Consider the following 22,267-nt stretch of genomic DNA (forward strand, 5'->3'; position numbering starts at 1 on the left):
CCCCTGGAATGTTGGCCAAGTGTTGGTGGTCACCTTTCAGGTCTGTCACGTGCATGACAGGTTTCCCACTCAACTTCAATAGGGTGCGGGCACGAGGGGCTTTTGATGAAGAGGAATGATCGCCGAAGTCTATGATGTCCCTTAAAAATGTATTCTGCCCCATGAAGACAATCTTTACAGGTCTAATTAAGTTGATTTTGGATAACGGAAACTACTTGATCTAAGTACCTGACAGAACACTTGACAGAATAAATCACAGCAAAGCCCTTTGATTCGATCTCATATTAAACATGTGTCTTCAGATTTCTTGTCTTCACATGTGGTGCAGGGGGAGCTTAGAGGTCACACCATGGTTCCCAGTCGACCGCCCAAGAAATTCTGTAGAGTTTATCAACAGCAGAGATTTCCAATTAAAAATGAGAAACTGTGAAACCGAGTTGCGCTAAGTAACTCAATAAGTCTAGTACATGAATGCACATTTTCGTTTAAATGTTAAGAGGGTCTTGGAAAGGCATCCAGAAGAAGCTTTCGCGCTCTCGCTAAAGGCTAAGAACATAAACAGACTCCTGACCTAGCGAAATCACGCTGAGATTTTTTCTTCATGTATGTACGATAGCTCTAGAAATTTGCTAGAATTTTGCGATGGACTCGAAGCTACCACAACAGGCAGAAATACGGTTTCAGATGCTGCTGCTTCCTCGTATCTCATCTATTTTGGCAGCCTGACTGAGAACTTGTTTAAAATAAAAGACATCAAAATGAACCTTTGACAGTGTGCATCGTCTCTATCATCTTGAATGCTGCTTTCTTGCATAATAAATATTTATTTTGTTCTCCAAATCTTTTGTTTGTGAAGGAGGGTCAGTCAGCGTAGTGCTGGTCCCGTCGAGTGAATATTGGGCAGCTGCCGAAGACAAACGTACCACGTAGTCTATAGGCAGCCCATTGGCGGTCTACTTGTCCATGATTAAGACAAGAAGTAGAATTGTCTAGTGGAGAAATAGGTTGTCTCCTAGATTCTCCCCAATTGTGAAATGCCCACCACCATGCTCGATGAGATCACCAGTGCTGGTGAACCCTTCCAAATCAGCTTCAGTTTTACTCATTTCGATTTGGCTGACAGGATTGACCGGAACATAACTATACTAGAATTCCAGTTGGATTTTGGGAATGTTGACAATTGAAATGTTGAACGTATTCCTCAAGATCAAGATTTGTTTGTTCATCTTCGCGTACGAGCCGAAAGTGGCGAAAGGGGGGATCAATCATCGGTTCTTGGTCTCCACGTGATCGCGCCCTCCCGTACGACAAGCTTCTCCAAGCTTCTTCCATCATTCAGAGCTATTTTTAACAGTAATTTGTTGAGGCAAAAAACCCAACAGCGGACAGCTTCGGCCAGAGCATTGTACAGAAATCTCTACTAACAAGGTGTTAGCGACAAAACCCAATGAGTCAAAACGGATCGAAAGTGGGGGTAGACTGAAGTCTTGATAATATATAGTCAAACCAGAAGGCAGTGAAGCCATCTGGAGATCGCGCAAAACATGGATGGATCAATTGGGATCATTGGCGCTGGTATAACCGGTCTCGCTACTGCCTATGTCCTGTCTTCTAGATACAATATCACGATTGTGGCACGAGATCAGCCAGGAGACATGGGACTTGACTGGGCAAGTCCTTGGTAAGCTCACTTCCCCTCAACTTCAAGCAATAGATTTTCTTACAGTTAACTAGGGCAGGAGCTGTGTTCCATCCTCAGCGGCACGCCAACAAGTCTCAGCAACAGATGCAACGAGACTGCTTCAAATTCTACTGGGATATCGCCAACCAAGAACCATCGAATGGCGTGAAGCTGTATCCCATGACTGAGTATTTAGATGATGAAACAACAGAAGCAGATCTCTGGTATCGGTCATTGATGCCTGATTATAGAGTTCTGCCTATATCAGAATTGCCTTCGAAGATAAAGCTAGGTGCCAAGTACACCACGCTTGCGATCAACCCCTTGATCTTTCTGCCTTGGCTGAAGAACAAGCTTGTCGCAAGAGGTGTCAAATTTATTCGGAAAGAAGTCAAAAGCATTGAAGATGCACGCTCAATCACAAAAGCTAAGGTCATCGTAAACGCATCAGGTGTTGGCGCAAGAGTTTTGGCTGGAGACGAAGCGGTTGTCCCGGTCCGAGGCCAAACGATGTTTGTTAAAACAGATTTCAACGAGCTCGTGATGCTTGAGGGATCTGAGTACACATATGTCATTCCGAGAGCTGGTTCAGGTGGGGTAATCATGGGAGGTATCAAATCCGACAGGCTTGATGCCGAGATAGACGTCACTCTGAAGAGTGACATCCTTCGGCGTGTGAATCGTTTGACCAAAGGGGCCTTTGACGGTATCGATCTGAATGGAGTCACAGATGTTCTTGGATTCCGCCCAGGCAGAAAGGGAGGGTTGAGAGTCGAGCGTGAAGGTGATGTGATCCATGCATACGGTGTGGAAGGCGCCGGATACATCTATTCGTTCGGGGTTGCAGAGAAGGTGATACAATTGTTTGAAGGAGGACAAATCAAATCAAAAATGTAATAAGTAGGTATACAGAGGTCAGAATCGGCTGGCGTCTTTGTCTCATGGTATTTGACTGACGCAACTCTGAGTTTGATCCTCAAAAGATGTTTTGTTTACTTCCTTATCAAATCTTAAACGCAGAATCTGTACCAGATGATGCCTCTGATAGATGCAACTATCTGTTTGCCAACTGCCATCGTTGCCGCTATGCTGATTCTTCAAGTTTGAGATCCTGGTGAATTTATTGCTCGATTGCTTCTGTCGCTTCGTATTGTTGATTCTCCACCTCACCAGTTCGGCTACGTCCTGACCGATTCCACGACTCCACAATTGAGCATCTCAGCAACAAAAATATTGCGACTTGCTCATTACAGCTCACCACTGAAGATATGCCTTCAGTCACCTCTGACTCTGCCTTCATCACTCCTCAGAAGCAACGGCCGCCAGATTCAGCAGCTTCTTCCATACCCACCCCGCCGTCGAGGTAAGTTTCGATCTACCCAAGATCGAAGTCATTGGAAGGTGTTGACAGATCGTAGATCCACACATACATGCAGTACAGCTCTATTCTGCTGCGATAGGCTCTATCCGCTCACACGCCCGATGGGACCCCATGAACAAGCCATTTACCATTTTGCATACTACAGTAAGCATGTATTTCCTATCCCTTTTTGTCGACAACTGTCATCTAGCATCTCTAAAGACGATAAAAATCACTTTTCACTTTTCGACGTGTCGATTGGTTTCTGGGATAAATGACGCTGACCAGTCCTCTTCTTCCAGTGGTCAACATCGTCGACGCACCTACAACCCGAACATACCTCCCAGAAGCCCACCCAATACTCCTAGAGCAATCAGGCTATGTGATCCGTTTCGAGCGATGGATGAACGGCCAAAAGGACGAAACTCGACACTTTATGCCCCATCCCAAGCTCGACACCACATTTATCGAGCTGCAATCCACAACATTGGCTGCTAGCTCAAGGAAAGCAAAGTGGGCACCGAACTGGAGGTATCTGAAGTTTAGGTGTGATATTCATGATGGGCCATGGTTTATTTGCTTTGTGCTTGAGCGAAGAGCAGGAGGAAAGAGACCTAAGGTGGTTCAATCTGGGAGGGGAAAGAGAAAGATAGGTACCGGCGTGGAAGATGAGAGCACTGAGGACTTAAGTTCAGATGGTAAGTACTAGCCTCCAGGGTGTCTTGGAAAGGCAGTAACTAATGGCTGGACAGAAGCCGAACTCCCGGATACCCAGACTCGCAAGACTATCAAGCGTCGCAGAATGTAGCCCGTCTGGTTTCTGCTTGGTTGTCTTCGAGAATTGGACTTTCTTTAAGAGTTTCTGATGGGGCTCAATGATTTGCCTGTTGGTCTTAACTAGATGTGACCCACGGATAGGTTTGTTACGTTCGTAACCATTAACAGCAATAGCTTCTATAAATCATGCAACCAGTTCTGTCATCGCTCTTGGATTGTTGGTCCCTTTCTTTCTCTCGACGTGTCATGTAAAGGAGAGTATTCTGCTTCCAGGGCGTCTCAAAGACATCAGTATCAAGATACGGGAACGAGCACAGGCAGTATTACGTGGATGAGGGCTGCTCCTGAATAAACCGTGAAGATCTTTTTATGAGCAACGCAGGTCACAAGTGCCAAGACGCTCTCAGCGTTATCATTCTATTTTGGTATCCATTATTCTATGCGACAACAAATCCAGCACTGCTGTCTTCCCCCTCGTCCGGCAAATCAACCGATCCAGTCGACACTAGGATTTCGTGGGTCCTTCGCACACTCATCACAGTCATGCATGGAAGCGTCATCTTGACATGAGGCTCCGATACTTCTTCTCAGTGTACCCGTAATCGTTCCATATATGCCTGCACAATCAGACTTTGGCTGTGGCGGGGTCCTAGCCTCTACTAAACTGATCCGATCTGTGAATCCACTTCTGAGCCTGTGCAACCGACTCATCATTTCAGGAATTCGATCCTCTGGAGCCTCTCCCGTACTTTCCCCGGCATCGGCAGCACTTGGGAATAGTTGGCTTGGAGATAGTCGAGGTGGACAAACAGACGGTGGTCTCCAACGGCTTGCGGGCTCGTCACGTTCGCCTTTGTGGATATTGTCAATCGTACGAACGCGCTGAATGCGAGGTGATGAGCTTTTTCTTCGTTCACTTGCATGGACTCCTATGGAAGAACCCATAGTAAATGTTTGGCCAGTCCGTGGTGCCGCTTTAGGATGAGGTCTCACTGAGCTCTTCCGACGACTGTCGTCATGCATTTTTGCTTCGGCACTCAGACCACCGAAGCCGTAGTCCTGTCTAAAGTCTATTCCTGGTGTCTGAGATGGAGATGCTTCTACAGAGCGGATCCATGAAGTCAAAGGCGGGTTAGATATCGCAGCACCTGACGATCCCGTTGTTACGTCGACACCAATACCATAGAGCGACTTTAGATTGGTCAATGGAGGGGTTGTCAATGGTGACATTATCTCCATATCAGGGAGCGGTGAAATCCACTCATTCGTAGCCTTTCTATTAGAGAGTGGAGGGAAGGACACAACGTCTTGCAGCTGTTCATGGGACGCCGCGTATCTCGGGAACGGTCGAACTCGGGTCGCCATGCGCTCCTTAGGTGTCGATGCCGCAGACCTCAGCGGAGGACGATTTTTTGCTTTGAATCTTTCCTCTCTTGAATGGGCCTCGTTCGAATCTGAGTCTGAAGATGTAACAACCATCGCGATATCATTCCGTGGTAGTTTCCAAGACCATTCATTGATAGACTCACGAGCATTCTTTGGATCGAATGCATTTCCTTTATCAGTAACTAGGTCCATTTCACGTCTTTCGGACATTAATTCCGGGGAAGTCCCAGACTCCGAAGATGTATCGTAAGTGGTCGAGGAGAATCTTCCAGACGATTGTCTTGAACCTTTCCACAAAAGTTCATGTACACTCCTATTTGAGCCCGATCGTTTCATGGTCATATCGGATTCATTTACCTGCAGATATTCGCTTTGATCAGAAAGCTGAGGTTTGATCGGCTGGGAATCCACGGCGTTGACACCCGGGTTTGCAGAGGAGGTGTCTGGCCTCTCAGCTCCGACGCTGGATATGGTTGGCGTTCGAGTATTGTGAGATGACTGGGCCGTCGAGCTCGTGTCATCAAGAATGCTGTTGCGGTCGTAAGAATGAACATTCTGTCGCAGGTTTTGGGCGATCAGAAGAGTTATAGACTCGATATCTTCGCTCGTGATCAAGTATGCAGCGGAAGGCGGTTTATTCTGAGGGACGTGTCGCCGTCCAGCAAGGGGTGTTGTAAGTCCAGAATTCCCTGCCGAGTAGCTACTTTGATCATTCGGGCTTCTAATGGAGTGGTCACTGACACCACTAGCACCACTTGCTCGCCGGAGGGTAATTGATAGTGGTGGTGCCACCGGGCTTTCGACTTTAGCTGTGGCGAGCTTGCGAACAGTCAACTTTTCCCGTATTGCCTCAACAATGCCATGATCTAGGCCACCTCGCGTGAAGCTCGAGCTTCTATAACGGTGGCCAAGATTCTCTGCAATGGATTTACCAATCTTATCTCCAGCTGTCGAGCCACGAGTTTTCGCTTCTATGGTTGTCTGAAGACGAGGTTGATGTGCACCAATTTCCACAGAGCTCCAACGTCTAGCCACAATCCGTGGTGCAGGGCCTGGCGTGGACTTAGGCATCAAACGTCCAAAGGTATCAGTATTACCATGCCTAGTTCTCCTGGGAACGAAATGACCAGCATGACCACTGCAAAGGTGCTTTTGCCCTGTCGGTGCTGTTGGCGCAACTTGACACTCTAAGTGATCCCAGCCGAATTGCTCGTGATGCTCCTCTTTTTTGCATTTATGGTGCCGACATCCATGGTGCCTCCTGTGTCGCCGTTTCACCTTCACTTTCCTATCGTTTGGTATGGTGTCCGCTCTTCGCAATTTCTTCCTCATCATCGAGAGACTATTTGAACTTCCCGAACGGGGTCTATACGGCGGTTTGTCATCATCACCCTGGAACTGAGGTGGCGAGAGATATTCGCCACTGCTGTAACTGCAGGGGCTGTGGCCTGTGTCCGAGGAATGGAAAGACCCGCCAGACGAAAGTCCTGGACTGAGACTCGGTACAGAATTGTTGTCTGGAGAAGTTGTGCGTGTATGTCTAGATGCAGATCGAGCTCTTCTGGAAGAGAAATACCCTCCTTTGTCTTGTCTCGACTGTGATTCGGAGATAGGTGGAGTCTGGAGGAGCGTGGAAGTTCTTGAAAGCGGTGCTGGACTTGTAATATTGTTACCTGGTGATGGACTCTGTCCCGTAGTCTGGGAACTGGATGAAAAATACCCGCCACCTGGACTCTGTGCAGGCTTATCAGGAGGTGTTGGTGACGCGGCAACAGGTGTGATGATAGGGAGTGAGGTAGGCGGACTTGAAGACATTGTTAGGGATCGATAAGACTGCTAGGAGACATAGAGATGTTCCGAGACATGCCCGGTGTTTTGAGGGGGAAAGGTTTGGTTGAAAGTTTGATGATAGGAAATGAATCAGTGATCAAGACTCTCACACTGTCCAGAGAGGAAGCCACCAACCCAGCAAACTTCATGACGCAGAAAAACAGGAAAGAGCAACAGCCCATTGGACGTCGTCCTATCACCTGGAGCACCGTTCTCTTGACGACAAAGGCCGCTTTTGAGAACCGCCGGGAGAGGCGATAAATTGATGAGTGATTACCTTAAAGGAAAGTGCTGCCCTGGGTACAACTGTCCTAAAACAGTCAATTCAAAATTAATTGCCAACAGTCACCTAGAAATTATTGACAGTCCCCAGACGGTAGGTAACTTAACTGTCGACTGCACAACAACTGTAGGTATAATAGTGTAATCAGTCCCGCGCTCCCCTCTATGGTAGAGCATAACCAGTGGACATTTTGACAGCCACACTGAGACGTTGACCGCTGTCAAACGGGGAAAGCATTCCCCTTACGGTTCCCCCGAATATGCCTACTCCTTAGGTCACTCAATTCGATGCAACCTCCACATGGATCCAGGGCAGAGTTCATGACACATGTACGTAATTGATAGTTTGCTTCTCTGTCAAGGAATAGGAGAGAATGGCTCGGTAGCATCAAAACAAAGGTGTGGAAGGGACGGAGGCGCCTAGGAACAGATGCAAACTATTGCAGCGGCAAAGAAGCTTTCAGATCTTACCTGGATAAGGACTTCTATGATATCTGTCATAGGCCGCGGTATCTGTGATGTTGGCCTTCGGTGAAACATATATGATGTCTACGACTTCAAGTTCAGGTTGGGAAAATAATAGAGATTCCGCTCGCTGAAGGCTGCCTATTAGAATCCAGGGAAGCTAGTGGGTACCTAGGAAGACCCTTTCAGGAGAAGTCGGCTAAAATGCTCAAGGAGGTCTTGCAATGCCCAAAAAGATGAAAAAAAATGGACGACAGGGGAATTGAACCCCTGACCTTTCATAGATTCAGCTGTTTTCACATGCTGCGAAACGAAAATCACTGATAGCTGTTAGGTGATGTTTTAACGATGAACAATGTTGGCAACTTACTACCCCTAGACCAGTCGCCCATATTAATCTGCTGATTGGTGAAAATTTTCTTATTTCATTACATCAAAGGAACACAAAAACGATGTCTTGTGAAGAGCTAAATGATTAAGCGACTCTTGGCTCGACCTTGAAAAGCCCCACCACAGTACTGACAGAGATGGAAGCAGTGGTATTGAAAGTGTTCACGTTGACAGCATTCGTCCCACTCGCCACATGTTAGTCAAGTGAATGGTCTCTCTAGAGTTGTCTTTACCAAAACAATGCAGACAAAACATGCCATCAGCCGGCGGCAATTTTTCTTTGAGGAGGATTCTGCCTCAGGCCCTCAGCCGAGAGCTCCAAATTTCTTCTGCAATGAGAGTTCAACAAAGAGAGCTCCAACGCAGAACAGCAGATACGTTGCACATTAATGTAATATGGAGGACACAGAATACACCCGTCTTCACATCACGCCCTTCAATGCTGGCCTTCTGAAAACCGTTATCCCTCCCTCAATCCTGCCGAACGCGCGCAACATCTCGTACCACAGCATTGTCACCTTCCCCGAGAAAGGCTACGGCTACGTGGAGCTCCCTACCATGGACGCCGAGAAAATCAAGAAGAAGCTTAATGGTACAATACTTAAAGGCACGAAGGTTCGCATTGAGAAAGCACGTCCGGAGAAGCAAGTTGTGATTGAAGAGGAAGAACCCGAGCGCCCAAAGAAGGAGAGGAAAACGAAGCGCAAACGGGACGAGTTACCAGGCGTGGATATTGGAGAGAGGCAGGTCAAGAGGGGGTGGACGACACCGGCGAAGGATGTGAAGAAAGATCAGCCAGTTATTAAATCGAAATACACTACAGGTCCGGAATGTCTTTTCAAGACGAATCTGCCGCCAAATGTTGCGTCGAAGGGCAAGACTGCGGAGACAAAGCCAGACAAGAAAAAGAGAAAGCCTGGGAAAGAAGCCATCGTGCACGAATTTGCCAAGACTACAAAATATGCGACCTTCTTACGCGGCAGCGGAGTGTCAAATAGCCCGCGGGTCATGGTGGAGTTTGTTGAGGGGAAGGGATGGGTCGATGAGGAGGGAAACGTAGTTGAACAGGTCAAGAAGTCACGGAAGATCATATCGGTTCCAGTGGGGAGCGCCTTGGAAGAGGAAAATCAGCGGCCAGAGCCGGATCATATGGAGGTGGATACAGCGCCCGCCGTCAGTGCGGAAGAAGAAAGTTCTAACGATTCTAATTCCAGTGAGGATTCAGACAGTGACTCGAGCTCAGATGTGGAGGTCGCCGCAGATTCGGAAACGGACCAGCAGAGTAGGGCTCTACAAGATGCAGAGCTTCAAAAAGCTGCCAAGGGCAGTTCAAGCGACTCCAGTTCCTCCCGCTCTGATGGTGAGGAAGAGAATGACAGCTCAAGCGATGATAGTTCAGACGACGACTCGGACCACAAAGTTCGAGCGAGCCCAAGTCCTCTTGCAGCTGAAGGCTCGTCAAAGCAAGAAAGTAGTAGCTCAAGCGATGAATCTTCTGACGACGAATCTAAGTCCGAAGCAGAGTCCGAAGCAAAGTTGGTGGACGCAGAATCCTCATCCAGCTCGGATTCGTCTGATCAATCAGATTCGGACGAATCTGACGCAGATTCCGAACTGGAAGAACCACAGTCGGCAGTCACGCATAAATCAGAAGGATCCAGCGGCCCGTCTCTTAGCATCAAAATTCCCGACTCACTTACATCAATCCCTATCGCATCCTCAGTACATCCTCTAGAAGCCTTATACAAACGCCCAAAATCCAATGCCGTGGACGCGCCTAAAGCAGCGGAATCATCATTCAGCTTTTTTGGCGCGGATGAAGAAGATGAAGAAACTCTGCCTGAAACCCATCTCCAAATTCCTCTGACGCCCTTCACCCAGAAGGACTTTGAATACAGAGGCATGCGAAGCGCTGCTCCAACACCAGATACAGCTCATCCGAACAAAAAGTTTGTCTGGCCCAGCGAAAGGGACGAGGAAGACGAGGAGGCAGTGGCTAGCTCTCCGATCCGAAAATCTGACAAGGTTAAAGGCAAAGACAAGGAGACAGAACCCGAGAGTGATTTCCAGAAATGGTTCTATGAGAATAGAGGAGATGTGAGGCGGGCTTGGACTGGCAGGAAGAAGGCCGCTGCCAAGGAGATGCGCCAGAGAGAAAACCGAAAGAGAGAGCGTCGTGATATCTGAATAATTTTCATTGCACTTTTCATCTCTTCATAGAAGCGTTGCATGTTGTCATTACAAGAGATGATACCCAAACGCATAACCCTCAAATTTACTGAGCCTCTGTCTATTCTGATTCATCACATCCAGAAACTCACTCTCCATGAATTTTCAAAAACTTGTCCTAGGGGATTTTAACTCTGCTGGGATGTGAATCATTAACAAATGATATGGTTTTAGCAAATAATGCTGTTGCCCACTTGCGCTCATATGAAAACGTCCAGAAACTCTCCAGTCACCTCGCCCAAACCAGAGACACCTAGCAAGCCTCCACACATCTCCCTAGATAGCTCCCCTAAGAATGGTCCTCACTCCCCCCTCTCTCACGCAACAACTAGTCTGATGGCTGACGACTGACAACTTCGATACCTCACTTACTTACATTGCGGTGATACATTCGTTCTTTGGCAGAGTAGGATTACTTGAAGGCAGTTCTTGATTTCTTCTTGCTTCTTGTCACGACAGAACAAGATATGAAAAGAGTACCCGGCTTTTCAACATTTTCATTCTTTCCACCAACGCATGCATACATTTTTTTCTCTGCCTTGACGAGTTTCTTCATGGATAACTCTCAATTCTCGTTTCCTGTCTCGACAGACTAGGGAGTATCTGGGATATCCGAATAATCTCATTTCAGCAACGCATTCAATCTTCGTCAGAACCTGTTCCCTGAGAACAATTCTTGGTTCTCAGTTCCTGTTTTAACAGAACGAGACCAGACCAGACAATCGATGTCTTTGCAGTCAAGTGTTAGAGCAGTTGTCTTTCTTGAGTCTCTTCCATGCGTATCATCGATGTTTTCTTTTCGCTTCTTGATCTGAACTAGGTTTTGAATCGGTATAATATGGGACGGAGGTGATGATGGGAGGAATCATACTGGATGGATGGTGGTGAGGGGAGGAATGATATTGACGGCTAAGAAGAATCGTAATGACTCTAACGAGAAATGACGGTGTGTATAGATAAATCCTAATAATTGTTGAAAAACATTTATTTCTGGTTCCCATTTGTGACTTTCACTCATGGTACTGGTGTTCTGCTTTCGTACTCATTCTCACGTTTTCTCATTAATGTCAATCCGAAAATGAGATGATACAGCCTTTGAGCATCAATCTAGACCTTATCATCTCCATCCTACAACGCCCTTGTATTCCCTTCCATACACCTTCCCGAATTCCCTTAAGTTCCCTAACTCCTTCGCCACCCTACCTAGTAATTCGTACAAGCACAGAACTTGGGCGGGCATCCAAACCTGACGATCCAATATCGCATCAGCAAAAATATTCTCGTCTATTCGATAGCTCAAAATAATCTTTGAAAAGCAAAATGAAGACCGAACTCACGCAGGACCAATGACACAACCAGACCATCCAGTCTCCTTACAATTCTGTCCTCTAGCACCGCAGTTCTCGTACTCGCAAGGGCCGGTGTAGACTGGGCCTGGGAACATCACATCGTATCTGTTGTGTCAGGTTGAGAATTAGTCTTTCCTGTTATCGGTACTGTGTCGATGGGTACATAGGTCGATTATCGATTAGAAAAAGATTGGGTGTGTTGAATAAGAAAGAGAGTTAAGGAAAGACGCACTGAGAGCAGTCTGTTTGCCTGATTTCCACTGGAACGGTGCTTGCCATTGCAAGGGATGTGATGAGGGAAAGGAGGGCGACGGAGAGTAAGGAACGCATGATGTCGAGTGTATACGTGAGATCAGTAACTTTTAGAAATGCGAATATTCTCTTGATTGAACATAAACTCGGACCGGAGTGCAATTACAATACAAACAGACATTCAGGAGAGAAAGCAGTAAATCAAATATAAGTACCATGAGCTCTCCCGATAGCCAAGACCAGTGAAGTGATCGTCAACAGTCCATCCCTGGCCGAGCCGGGCCTAAGTTAGTGGTCTTGATGAGAGATGCCCTTGACGCGGCCAAGAGATGCGCATCATGGCCTTAAAACTCTTGGAGCCATGCCATACCGCTAGTCCTGTGTTTGCCGAGTCTGCGCTGGTGACTTGTTGTCGAGGAAGGGGTATGTACTGTTTGGTGGACTTTGGAAATAAGAAATAATCGCTGCGTCATTCTGCCTTAGTAATTCGGATTGAGGTTCGTATATGGAAGCCATTGGCTTATGGAGGAATGTCATAGGGAGTTGTCACTTCTTGGATTCCCTTGTGTCTATTCTCTTGTTTCCGTGTCGTTACATTCTTGTTCTTTGAAGTGGCGCGTGATACAGAAAACCAAGATGAACTGCAGAGTATATTTATCGTTAGCTGCGAATGTAGACTTCCGCCTAATTACCCTGGTAGATACTTACGCGAGGTCAAGTTTGTGTTTCCCTCTTGTGTACCTGTCGTTATCAGAATTAAAACTGCCTAAAAGCCAGCCAAGATATCAGAACATCAGGTGATACTGAGAAACTTCCATTTCCATCCTTGGGGGGATGACTTTACTTGAGGAGTTGATGCTCCGTAATCGAGTAGTCTGCAAAGGCAATATGATGTATCAGTCCTTGAGTTTGCGAACAAAGAAAATTAGACTTTGACGAGAAAGATGTACCCCTCAGCAAGGACGAGAAAGTCAAAACAAACCATTTCGAACCCAGGACTGGCAGTGTATACTTTCAGCACATCACGCAGCCTCTCTGCTCTTATTTCCAATAAATTTATACTTCTCCTTGGTTAAACTTACCATCCTTGGCATTACACGGTCTCCGCCAGCTTATTCCTCCTCATCATCACAATCGTGTTCAGCCTCTCCATCGTCACACTTCCCCCATTCCCCCAGCCTCACCCAAAGGTTCCATGACCATGCCGCAGTAGGTGTCTAAAATGGATGCTTGGAGTGCAACGAGGCGTGAAGGTGGCTGAACAGAGAAACTGTATGAGCCCGGTGCAGCGTAAAGAAACAGGGCGCACTGATCGAGGGAAAGTAAAGTTCCTGCATCTACGCTCCGGCTTGATGGTCTGCCAACTCTGAAGTCTTTCATGAAGTGCAAAGGCGAAGATACAAGAATGAACAGAAAATATTAAACTTATATAAAGAGACCTTGTAACACCTTCAGCCACCTGCGACTGGTCGGATATATGCTGAAGGAGAGAAAGACCTAGGTTTTTTATTGGAAGCCGTAGAGAATTGGAGTTAAGAGTTGCGGTGAATAGCCAAAAGTATGATGGATGTGCTTAACACACCTACCTATTCTGAATTTATCAGAGCTGTGGTTCTTGCTGCCAATACCTGGATTATTCGGCATACTGCCGGAAGCGAATACCTCGTCGCTTCAATAATTTACGAACAGAAGCCTTGACAGACCGTAAGGCATTCTCATGGAGATTGAGAGCCTTAGAAAGAGAAGTGCCGAAGACTGCTGAAGTCGAGCAGCTAGCTAAAGGAAGTAGCCTGGACTTTAACCTTCGGCGAAGATTATGTAAGCCAACATTGCGCCCTATGAATAATTGAGTTCGTCAATATTGAATTACTGCACTGCTTTGTTCGGGCTCTTTTAGCGAGCTCAGAATTGATTCCACATCCCCAGGAATCCAGCTGGAAAAACACCGCCTGAGAATAGAGGAGGACGGCGGTCAGGTGTCACCAGATCTCTCATCCCTCTTCCAGCTATCGTACACTTACGAAAATGGTATGATACGAAAGTGACGAATCGCAAACAATTAACTCGTGGAATGTTGAGAGATGCTCAGCCCCTTTTTGCCTTCCCGATAGCGAGCACCAAATGCCTGTTCCTGTTGTTGCTCGCTAATCGACAATAATATTGAGCTAGACTGATTCGGGAGGGTAGATGTGGATTCGAGAATTAAAAAGAGTGGAGAGACGCTGCGCTTGGACGGGCTTTGTCCCGCACAGCCAAGGCTGAAACAGAAACATTGAATTATTGGATGTTTCGTGTTTCGAGAAGTGATAGGATGAGAAGTGTTAGTCATAGATTTATCCATGTTAGGGTTGTCTACGTGTCCCTCCTGAGCTTGCGTAAGTTTTCTTCGCGAAAGCTGAAATTGAGTCGCGTGCTAATAATCCAAGGTCCGCATGGGAGTCGGAGCTTCTCCGTTGCTTGTGGGGCAATATAAGGGGTATTTTCCTTGGCGGGTATATATCTCCTGGTGGAGCGGACGGAATGGGTGATTTCCGCTGGAATCGGAGGGATGTCCCTCGTCCGCTGCGAACTACCGTGTGTATAACAATGGCATTGCGGATATGAGGCCAAGAGATAATAAGGACTCGTATTGACAAGAGGCTTATAGCAGAAGAAGAAAGAGAGTTTTGATGTTGTGACAGGAGACAGGAGAGAAGAGGATGTCGTAATCTAGCTGTGACGATTTGGTTATCATGCTGTGTCTCGGGAGGCTGGCTGTAGCTTTCTGGAAGGGGAAGATTGGACGATAAACTGCAGGCTCAGCCTCGTGGGAGGCACTCCATGGGAACAATTGATTGCCTGTAATTTGATCTCTTGGGTCTGGTTTGACTATGGTTGTTCGCCTCATCTATCCGCCTTGTGAGATCGTTGTGCTACTAGCCTGTAGAACGGTACCATGTGCAGGTTTTAGCTTTGAAATCTGCAGGTATTCATGCCCATGGTCATGTTTGTGGTCTGTCTGGTCGAGATTGTGGTCGCATGTAGATCTTCCGGACATTGGCCGCGACTCAATTGCCACGACAATTGGAGAAAGTATCGTGGTATCAAGAAGCTCCAGTATGTGACTGTCGCTCCCAAACTCTTGGGCCACGAGGGTGGATTACTGACACCATTCGGGACTTGGCAATCTCCAGAAAATCTGCTTGGTGATGGAATGGAATTGCGTCTGAGGGTGCTGGTGCAGAGCAATTAGTGAGGCATCTCGCTCGATTGAGATCTTGTGGTCTACAAATGGCCGACGACGTATGCAAGGACAGCAGGTTTTGTGTGGACATGTACCCGCAATTTATGGGACTTCACCGACTTGAAAGAATTGAAGACTTCACGACTGTTGTCCCTACTACAAAGAAGATGGTCGGTATTAAGGGCAGACAGCCGGGCGAAGCCCACGCGAAGTGACTTTTTGTTGCCCGATGTGTAGGAGGGCAGAAGCCTTGAGTTGAGGAAATCATATTTGGCTTCATGGCTTCCAATGAGAAGTGCAAGATCTGCGGGCTGTGTGATCTGCTCCCTATCTTTTGTTGGTCACTTTTGTTTTGCGTTTTAAGCCTCGACAGCACTCGAGTCGTGAGAAGAAATCTAGTCTTCTTGAAATACATCGTATTTGAACTGGTTGGACCTTGTCAAGAGTCGGTCAAGCTTGGTGGTCTTGGTGGTTCTTGGTGCTTGCCCATGCAGTGGGGCGCGGCGGATATGAGCAGACGATATGGTGCTTGGTGCCCCGGTCGGTTGGGCCAGATCCCGGCAGCGGGCACGAAGCTATTTGCGGTAAGGCCATTTATATCGTGCATGCTTGTTCTGATCCTCCAGCGGCAATAATATTGGAGCGAATTATTTATTCACAAAGACAACCATGTATAAATAAATAAGTAAGTAAACAAACAAACAAACAAACAAACAAACGAACGAACGAACAAAGAAATACAAAAAGGGAGTTTAAACATCCAGCACTTGGCCAGCGCAAATACCTCGAGCTTCCATGCACACACACTGTTTGACCTTCGCAGCACGCGCTGGTTTGATTTGCGTGGCGTGCCCATCCCGATAGGCGCTGCAACAACACAAAAGTCGGATCCCCATCCCCGTGCGTGCGGGCACATCTTTCCAGCACAGCCTCCCTCTTCGCGCTACCAACATCCCTACCGAGCCTACCTAGTAAACCTCTGCTCCTCCCTGCCTTCGAGTCTGCGCTCGACTGTATCGACATGGGCCCATGGTCTGACCCTTCTGCTTCCGGAGTACCAAGTCGTCGTCGAATGAGCTCCATCTCCGAAGAATAGGCACGGTCACGGTGCCTTTCCCTGCTCAAGGCACTCTTTTGTGTTGTTTGTGTTTTCATGATTCGAGCATCCTCCCTCTTCCTGTCTTCAACCTCGTCCTATTCGTCGTTCTCGGTCCTGCGACGCACGAAAGACGCTGCAGCATCTCCAATGGCATGTCGCTGAATGCGCATTGAAATCTACGCTCGATCTCAGCGGACCTGTAACTCGAAATCCTCCGAACTGCTCTTCCCCCGCAAGACGACCAGAAGGTTTTCCCACGGCGGCTGTTTGATGCGCAGAAAGACAGGTGAGATTCTAGAGAACCTTCTCCCGTTGTCAAATCGTTTTTCCCCGGAGCCATAGCGATGTTTCTTGTCGCACAATGATGGGACCTTAAACATTCCTGCTTGTGAATGAGCAACGGGCCAAGTGCTTTTCCAACGCTTCTGCGGCAGATTTTGGACTTGGCTCATAACACAACTTAACATAACACTTTCCATTTGCGAACCGCTCCTGCCTCTTTTCAACAAAACCCTTTGTCAATTGCGAAAGCCATGTACTTATAACTTCTTCCAACAGCTCAGGACTTCAACTCAGCCCCTCAGATGCCGACGACTCTGCAGCCTTACATTCCAACCAAATACCTGCCAGGGTCCGCGCCTTAAGCTTTTTTTTGCCAACAAACGATCCCGAACCTTTTGAAACCAATAACATACAAGTTCCTGAATCATGGCAGATTCCAAGGGCGTCTCGCCCGAGCCGGGATCAGGTGGTCGAAGACAGAGAGCGTAAGCTTTCTCAGATGATATACAGATGACCATTCCACCTTGCTGATACCATGTTGTAGGCCGACAATAACCATAGACACTTCAGCTGTCAGTAATATCAGCCCTCCGCAGTCTATGGACAGTGATGCAGTTGCTTTGAAAGCTATGCCTAACTCGCCATCAACACTACAGGGTGAGCCAGCCAGCCCTCTCGATACTGGGAGCCATCCTTCACGACCTCAGCACTCCAGTCAGAACAGCACCGCAAGTCGGATATCCGTACCAGAACTTCGAGCATCGACCTCCTTCGAAAGCCGAGATAGCAGACCTACTTCACCACATAATGTATCTTCACCAACGTCGAGAGGAGGTGACAAGGCGGCTGGTGGATTTCTGGCGGTACCTGGACTGAGATCAAGACAAAATTCTATTGAGTCCGACGAAGGCAATCATTCAAGCACGAACTACAGTGGAGAGACCTTTGCAAATGGTACGCAGGTGGATAAGGACCGAGCATTCGGAAAGCCACCTGGAAATCACGAAATCATGAATGATCCGGAGGCTCTGACTCCAGACCCAGGACACGAGGAAGATTTCGTGACGGACGAAAGCAATTTTGCCTTTTCCCAGGGGCAATTGAACAAGCTCATCAACCCCAAGAGTCTGGCCGCATTCTATGCTTTAGGTGGCTTGGGCGGATTGGAGAAAGGTCTAAGAACAGACCGCAAGGCTGGATTGAGCATTGACGAAAGTGATTTGGACGGAACAATCTCATTCCAGGAAGCGAAGGCTGCTGCGAGAAACAAGTCGACGATTAGTTGTGGTGACGACTCCAAGACCCCAATTACCAGAATAGATTCGAAGGGGTCAAGAGATTCGCCAGCTAGACCTCCAGCGACTCAAGACGCATTCTTTGACCGGAAGCGCATTTTCAAGGACAATCGCTTGCCCGTGAAGAAGGGTAAGAGCTTGCTACAGATTATGTGGATCACATATAACGACAAGGTTCTCATTCTACTATCCATTGCTGCCGCCATCTCTTTAGCTGTTGGTCTATACCAGACATTCGGTACGAAGCATGATCCTACTCATCCCAAAATTGAATGGGTGGAAGGAGTTGCTATTATTGTGGCTATCGTTATTGTGGTGGTCGTGGGATCCCTGAACGATTATCAAAAAGAACGGCAATTCGTCAAGCTCAACAGGAAAAAGCAGGATCGCGATGTCAATGTCATCAGATCTGGCAGAACTCTTGAAATATCCGTTTTTGACGTTCTTGTTGGAGATGTCATGCTCTTGGAACCTGGAGATATGATTCCTGTGGATGGTATATTCATTGATGGCCATAATGTTAAGTGTGACGAATCCCAGACCACTGGAGAATCTGACTTGATCCGCAAGCAGCCTGCCGATCAGGTCTACGCTGCTATCGAAAACCATGATAGCCTCCGAAAGCTCGATCCATTCATTCTTTCTGGCGCTCAAGTCACTGAAGGTGTCGGCACTTTCCTGGTTACCTCTACTGGCGTCAACTCTAGTTACGGAAAGACGCTTATGTCTTTGCGGGAAGACCCAGAAGTCACCCCCCTACAATCGAAATTGAACACTCTGGCCGAATACATTGCGAAGCTCGGAGGTGCTGCTGGTCTTCTCCTGTTTGTCGTTCTGTTCATCGAGTTCTTGGTCCGTCTTAAAGGCAATACCGATAGCCCTACTGAAAAGGGCCAGGCATTCCTCAACATCTTCATTGTTACTGTCACTATCATTGTTGTGGCTGTCCCTGAAGGTCTGCCTCTTGCTGTCACACTTGCTCTGGCGTTCGCTACAACGAGAATGCTGAAAGACAACAATCTGGTTCGTCATCTTAAAGCTTGCGAAGTTATGGGAAATGCCACTTCGATATGCTCTGATAAAACTGGCACATTGACACAAAACAAGATGTTAGTCGTTGCTGGCACTATTGGGACAAGCTCCCGTTTTGGTGGCACGGTTGATATTCCTGATACTTCCGATTCTGCTAGTAATAAAGGCAAGCAACCTGATCAGGAACCACGAGAAAACGTTCCAACTCAGGAGGTCATTTCTTCTTTGGACCCAGCAGTCAAGCAGATGTTGACGCAGTCTATTGTTCTCAACTCGACAGCCTTCGAGGGTGAAGTTGATGGAGAGAAAACTTTTGTTGGGTCAAAAACTGAGACTGCTATGCTCATCTTTGCAAGAGACTTCCTCGCTATGGGGCAGGTTAGTCAAGAGAGAGCCAACGTTCCCATCGTCCAACTTATTCCATTCGATTCTGGCCGGAAATGCATGGGCGTGGTTGTCAAATTGGAAAATGGATCGTACAGACTCTACGTCAAGGGAGCATCGGAAATTCTGCTGGAGAAGTGTTCGGAGGTTATCCACGACCCTACCAGAGAGCCATCTAGTTCACCCATGACCGACGACAACCGCCAAACCCTGCTTAACCTGATTGATAACTATGCTTCCCGATCCCTTCGAACTATTGCCATGGTTTACCGCGACTTCGACCGATGGCCGGCAAAGGGAGCAAGAACCGCCGAAGGAGACCGCAACGAGGTTGTTTTTGAAGACGTTTTCAGAAACATGATTCTCTTGGGAATTGTCGGCATTCAGGACCCACTTCGTGACGGAGTTGGCGAAGCTGTCAAGAAATGCCAGAATGCCGGTGTCGTTGTGCGCATGGTTACCGGAGACAACATGATCACGGCAAAGGCTATCGCAACCGAATGCGGCATTTTCACTGCTGGCGGTATTGTCATGGAAGGGCCTACTTTCCGGAAGCTAAGCAAAACCAAGATGGACCAAATCATCCCACGCCTTCAAGTCCTCGCAAGATCCAGTCCAGAAGACAAGCGCATTCTTGTTAAGCGCCTCAAGGAGCTTGGTGAGACTGTGGCTGTCACGGGTGACGGAACAAACGACGCACCCGCACTGAAGACTGCCGACGTCGGCTTTTCAATGGGTATTGCTGGTACTGAAGTTGCGAAGGAAGCTTCTGCTATCATTCTTATGGATGATAATTTTGCCTCTATCGTTAAAGCTATGATGTGGGGAAGAGCTGTCAATGATGCTGTCAAGAAATTTCTCCAATTTCAGGTTACTGTCAACATTACTGCTGTCTTGCTCACATTTATCACTGCTGTATCCAGCGACAATGAAACATCTGCACTAACAGCTGTCCAACTGCTGTGGGTGAATTTGATTATGGACACTATGGCAGCTTTGGCCCTCGCTACAGATCCTCCCACGGATAGCATTCTGGACAGGAAACCGGACCCAAAGTCTGCGCCTCTGATTACGATGACAATGTGGAAGATGATCATTGGCCAATCAATTTACCAACTCACGATCACCCTGATTCTTCACTTTGGAGCTGAGAAGATCTTATCCTACGACACGCCTCGTGAGCAAGCCCAGATCAGTGCCCTTGTTTTCAACACTTTTGTCTGGATGCAGGTTTTCAACCAATGGAAGTAAGTGCTATCGAGTTCCCCCGACTGTATCAGTACTAACAAGTTCAGCAATCGTCGTCTCGATAATAAGTTCAATATCTTCGAAGGTATCACCAGGAATTACTTCTTCATTGGTATCAATTGCGTTATGGTTGGCGGCCAGGTCATGATCATCTACGTTGGAGGAAAGGCGTTCAATGTCGTTCGTCTTAACGGCGCTCAATGGGGTTACTCCATCGTACTTGGTATTCTGTCTATCCCAGTCGGAGCAGCTATACGTCTCATTCCAGATGAGCTATTAATCAGAATGATACCTGCCTACCTCAAGCGGAAGCCAAAGGGACCGGAGCTCACCATATCCGACGAGGAACAGCAATTCCACTTCCCTCAACCACTTTCAGATGTCAAGGAAGAGCTAAGCTTCTTGAAGAAGGTCAAAGGTGGCCGTTTGAACAATTTGAAATTCAAGATGCAGGATGCTCGGGACAACTGGCTTCCTCGCTCAAGAAGCGGTTCACGATCAAGAAGCAATTCATCTCTTCCTCAGACACCGAATAACGGAGAGGTTCAGGACGATAGCTTCAATACCCAGCCACCTCAACCAACTCCTGAATCTCGTAAACGTGGCAGAAGCAACCGATCTCGGTCCAACTCGGCGCTTGGAGCAACTACAGTCATGGCTGGTATTATTGCAGGAAGTGTCGCTGGTTGGTCTCCGATCGAGCGGGGCTATGGTGACAATGAATCTATGCGTTTCTCACGGTCACAAGGACGTTCCGAGCTGGAATCCAGAGACGATGTCGAGATCCATCCAGACACCAAGCAAGACGATCCCATCATCACAGAAAATCCTCATAACCTTGGCCTACCACCTAGCCAAGTCCCAGAGGTCTCTCCGTGCGCTGCCACTGACAGCCAGGACCCACCCTCACCACCAACGCGAAAATCTACTTCGTGAAGCAGTATTCCACAATCTGCGAATTCTTCACAGAGCTCTCTAAGCTCCTCTCTACATGACCCATCGGAACAACACACCCTATCGATCTGTCAATAATGTACCACTATCCGCCCTGCATGAATTTTTCCTTTGTACATAATACCACATCGTTCATCCATTTCCGAACGAACACTCAGTCCGCCAGCCAACAGCGTTTTCCGGCGCCTAGGCGTGTTTCCTATCATAAATCCCCGCAATACATCATCAGTAAGGGCCACTGGGTCTTCTTGTCCGTCGGGTGGGCTATGAAAACAATGCTGATGAAGCTACTCTTATTTCATATTGTCTCTCTCCTTCTTGTGTAACGCTACGTTGCGGTACGTGGCTGGAGGTCAGAGAGAGTTGGGAAAGAAACAAATGGGGGAGGCGAGGAGAAACACTTTAGATTTCTTTCTTGTACTGCCCCTCATAATATCTGTTGATAATGGGGGGAGGAGAGAGGAAGAGAGGTCTAATACCTCACTGTCGCTACTTACATAATAGATGGTGGAGCGGAACAACAGAGGAGAGTGAAGGGGAAAGGAAGGGCAAAGGGCGAATGATAGGCTGCATCGCACCAGGTTACCTCGTTGCTTGGAGGTTGGCCAGGGATGCTGCGTGTGGTTCATTAGGTAGCCGATGATGGCCAGACTGACGGCCTCATACTGTAATCCGAGTACATGCAATAAAAGCGTCATTGCCTGCCCTTCAAACAAAACGCATTTTCATGATTGACGTGACTGAAATTA

At 47.6% G+C, this 22,267-nt stretch overlaps 6 protein-coding genes across 7 annotated transcripts; 4 read left to right on the top strand and 2 right to left on the bottom strand.

Annotated features, from left to right (window-relative positions):
* Positions 1-1,544: 1,544 nt before the first annotated feature.
* Positions 1,545-2,578, top strand: ONS95_012000 (uncharacterized protein; the record flags this gene model as incomplete). The annotated part of the gene is made up of 2 exons (XM_058505608.1): positions 1,545-1,681; positions 1,735-2,578. 2 exons carry the CDS (start codon positions 1,545-1,547, stop codon positions 2,576-2,578), a joined length of 981 nt encoding a protein of 326 aa, XP_058358130.1.
* A 371-nt stretch (positions 2,579-2,949) lies between these two features.
* ONS95_012001 (uncharacterized protein) lies at positions 2,950-3,849 on the top strand (the record flags this gene model as incomplete). Its single annotated transcript, XM_058505609.1, has 4 exons — positions 2,950-3,044; positions 3,100-3,206; positions 3,344-3,739; positions 3,794-3,849. 4 exons carry the CDS (start codon positions 2,950-2,952, stop codon positions 3,847-3,849), a joined length of 654 nt encoding a protein of 217 aa, XP_058358131.1.
* Positions 3,850-4,199: 350 nt separating this feature from the next.
* ONS95_012002 (uncharacterized protein) lies at positions 4,200-8,180 on the bottom strand. 2 transcript variants are annotated; one of them, XM_058505611.1, is made up of 3 exons: positions 8,152-8,180; positions 7,788-8,101; positions 4,200-7,008 (listed from the first exon to the last, which is right to left on the bottom strand). In XM_058505611.1, exon 3 carries the CDS (start codon positions 6,537-6,539, stop codon positions 4,305-4,307), a length of 2,235 nt encoding a protein of 744 aa, XP_058358133.1. In that variant the 5' UTR covers positions 6,540-7,008; positions 7,788-8,101; positions 8,152-8,180; the 3' UTR covers positions 4,200-4,304. The 2 variants fall into 2 exon arrangements, with proteins under 2 accessions (XP_058358133.1, XP_058358132.1); XM_058505610.1 differs by having other exon boundaries at positions 4,200-7,580.
* Positions 8,181-8,264: 84 nt separating this feature from the next.
* Positions 8,265-11,369, top strand: ONS95_012004 (uncharacterized protein). Its single transcript, XM_058505612.1, has one exon. It carries the CDS (start codon positions 8,568-8,570, stop codon positions 10,356-10,358), a length of 1,791 nt encoding a protein of 596 aa, XP_058358134.1. The 5' UTR covers positions 8,265-8,567; the 3' UTR covers positions 10,359-11,369.
* Positions 11,370-11,733: 364 nt separating this feature from the next.
* Positions 11,734-12,079, bottom strand: ONS95_012005 (uncharacterized protein; the record flags this gene model as incomplete). Its single annotated transcript, XM_058505613.1, has 2 exons — positions 11,734-11,854; positions 11,982-12,079. 2 exons carry the CDS (start codon positions 12,077-12,079, stop codon positions 11,734-11,736), a joined length of 219 nt encoding a protein of 72 aa, XP_058358135.1.
* A 3,764-nt stretch (positions 12,080-15,843) lies between these two features.
* ONS95_012006 (uncharacterized protein) lies at positions 15,844-22,224 on the top strand. Its single transcript, XM_058505614.1, has 3 exons — positions 15,844-16,609; positions 16,882-17,090; positions 17,150-22,224. The coding sequence occupies exons 2-3, from the start codon at positions 17,032-17,034 to the stop codon at positions 20,565-20,567; spliced, it is 3,477 nt and encodes a 1,158-aa protein (XP_058358136.1). The 5' UTR covers positions 15,844-16,609; positions 16,882-17,031; the 3' UTR covers positions 20,568-22,224.
* Positions 22,225-22,267: the final 43 nt, after the last annotated feature.

This window comes from Cadophora gregata (genome assembly GCF_030347475.1).
Source record: "Cadophora gregata isolate MNR1 chromosome Unknown scaffold_6, whole genome shotgun sequence".
Lineage (NCBI taxonomy): Eukaryota > Fungi > Ascomycota > Leotiomycetes > Helotiales > Ploettnerulaceae > Cadophora > Cadophora gregata.

Coding starts and splice junctions, on each gene's coding strand:
- ONS95_012002 (XM_058505610.1), bottom strand. CDS start 7,019: ATGTCTTCAAGTCCGCCTACCTCACTCCCTATCATCACACCTGTTGCC.
- ONS95_012004 (XM_058505612.1), top strand. CDS start 8,568: ATGGAGGACACAGAATACACCCGTCTTCACATCACGCCCTTCAATGCT.
- ONS95_012006 (XM_058505614.1), top strand. CDS start 17,032: ATGGCAGATTCCAAGGGCGTCTCGCCCGAGCCGGGATCAGGTGGTCGA. Junction 17,091..17,149: donor GGTGGTCGAAGACAGAGAGC/GTAAGCTTTCTC, acceptor ACCATGTTGTAG/GCCGACAATAACCATAGACA.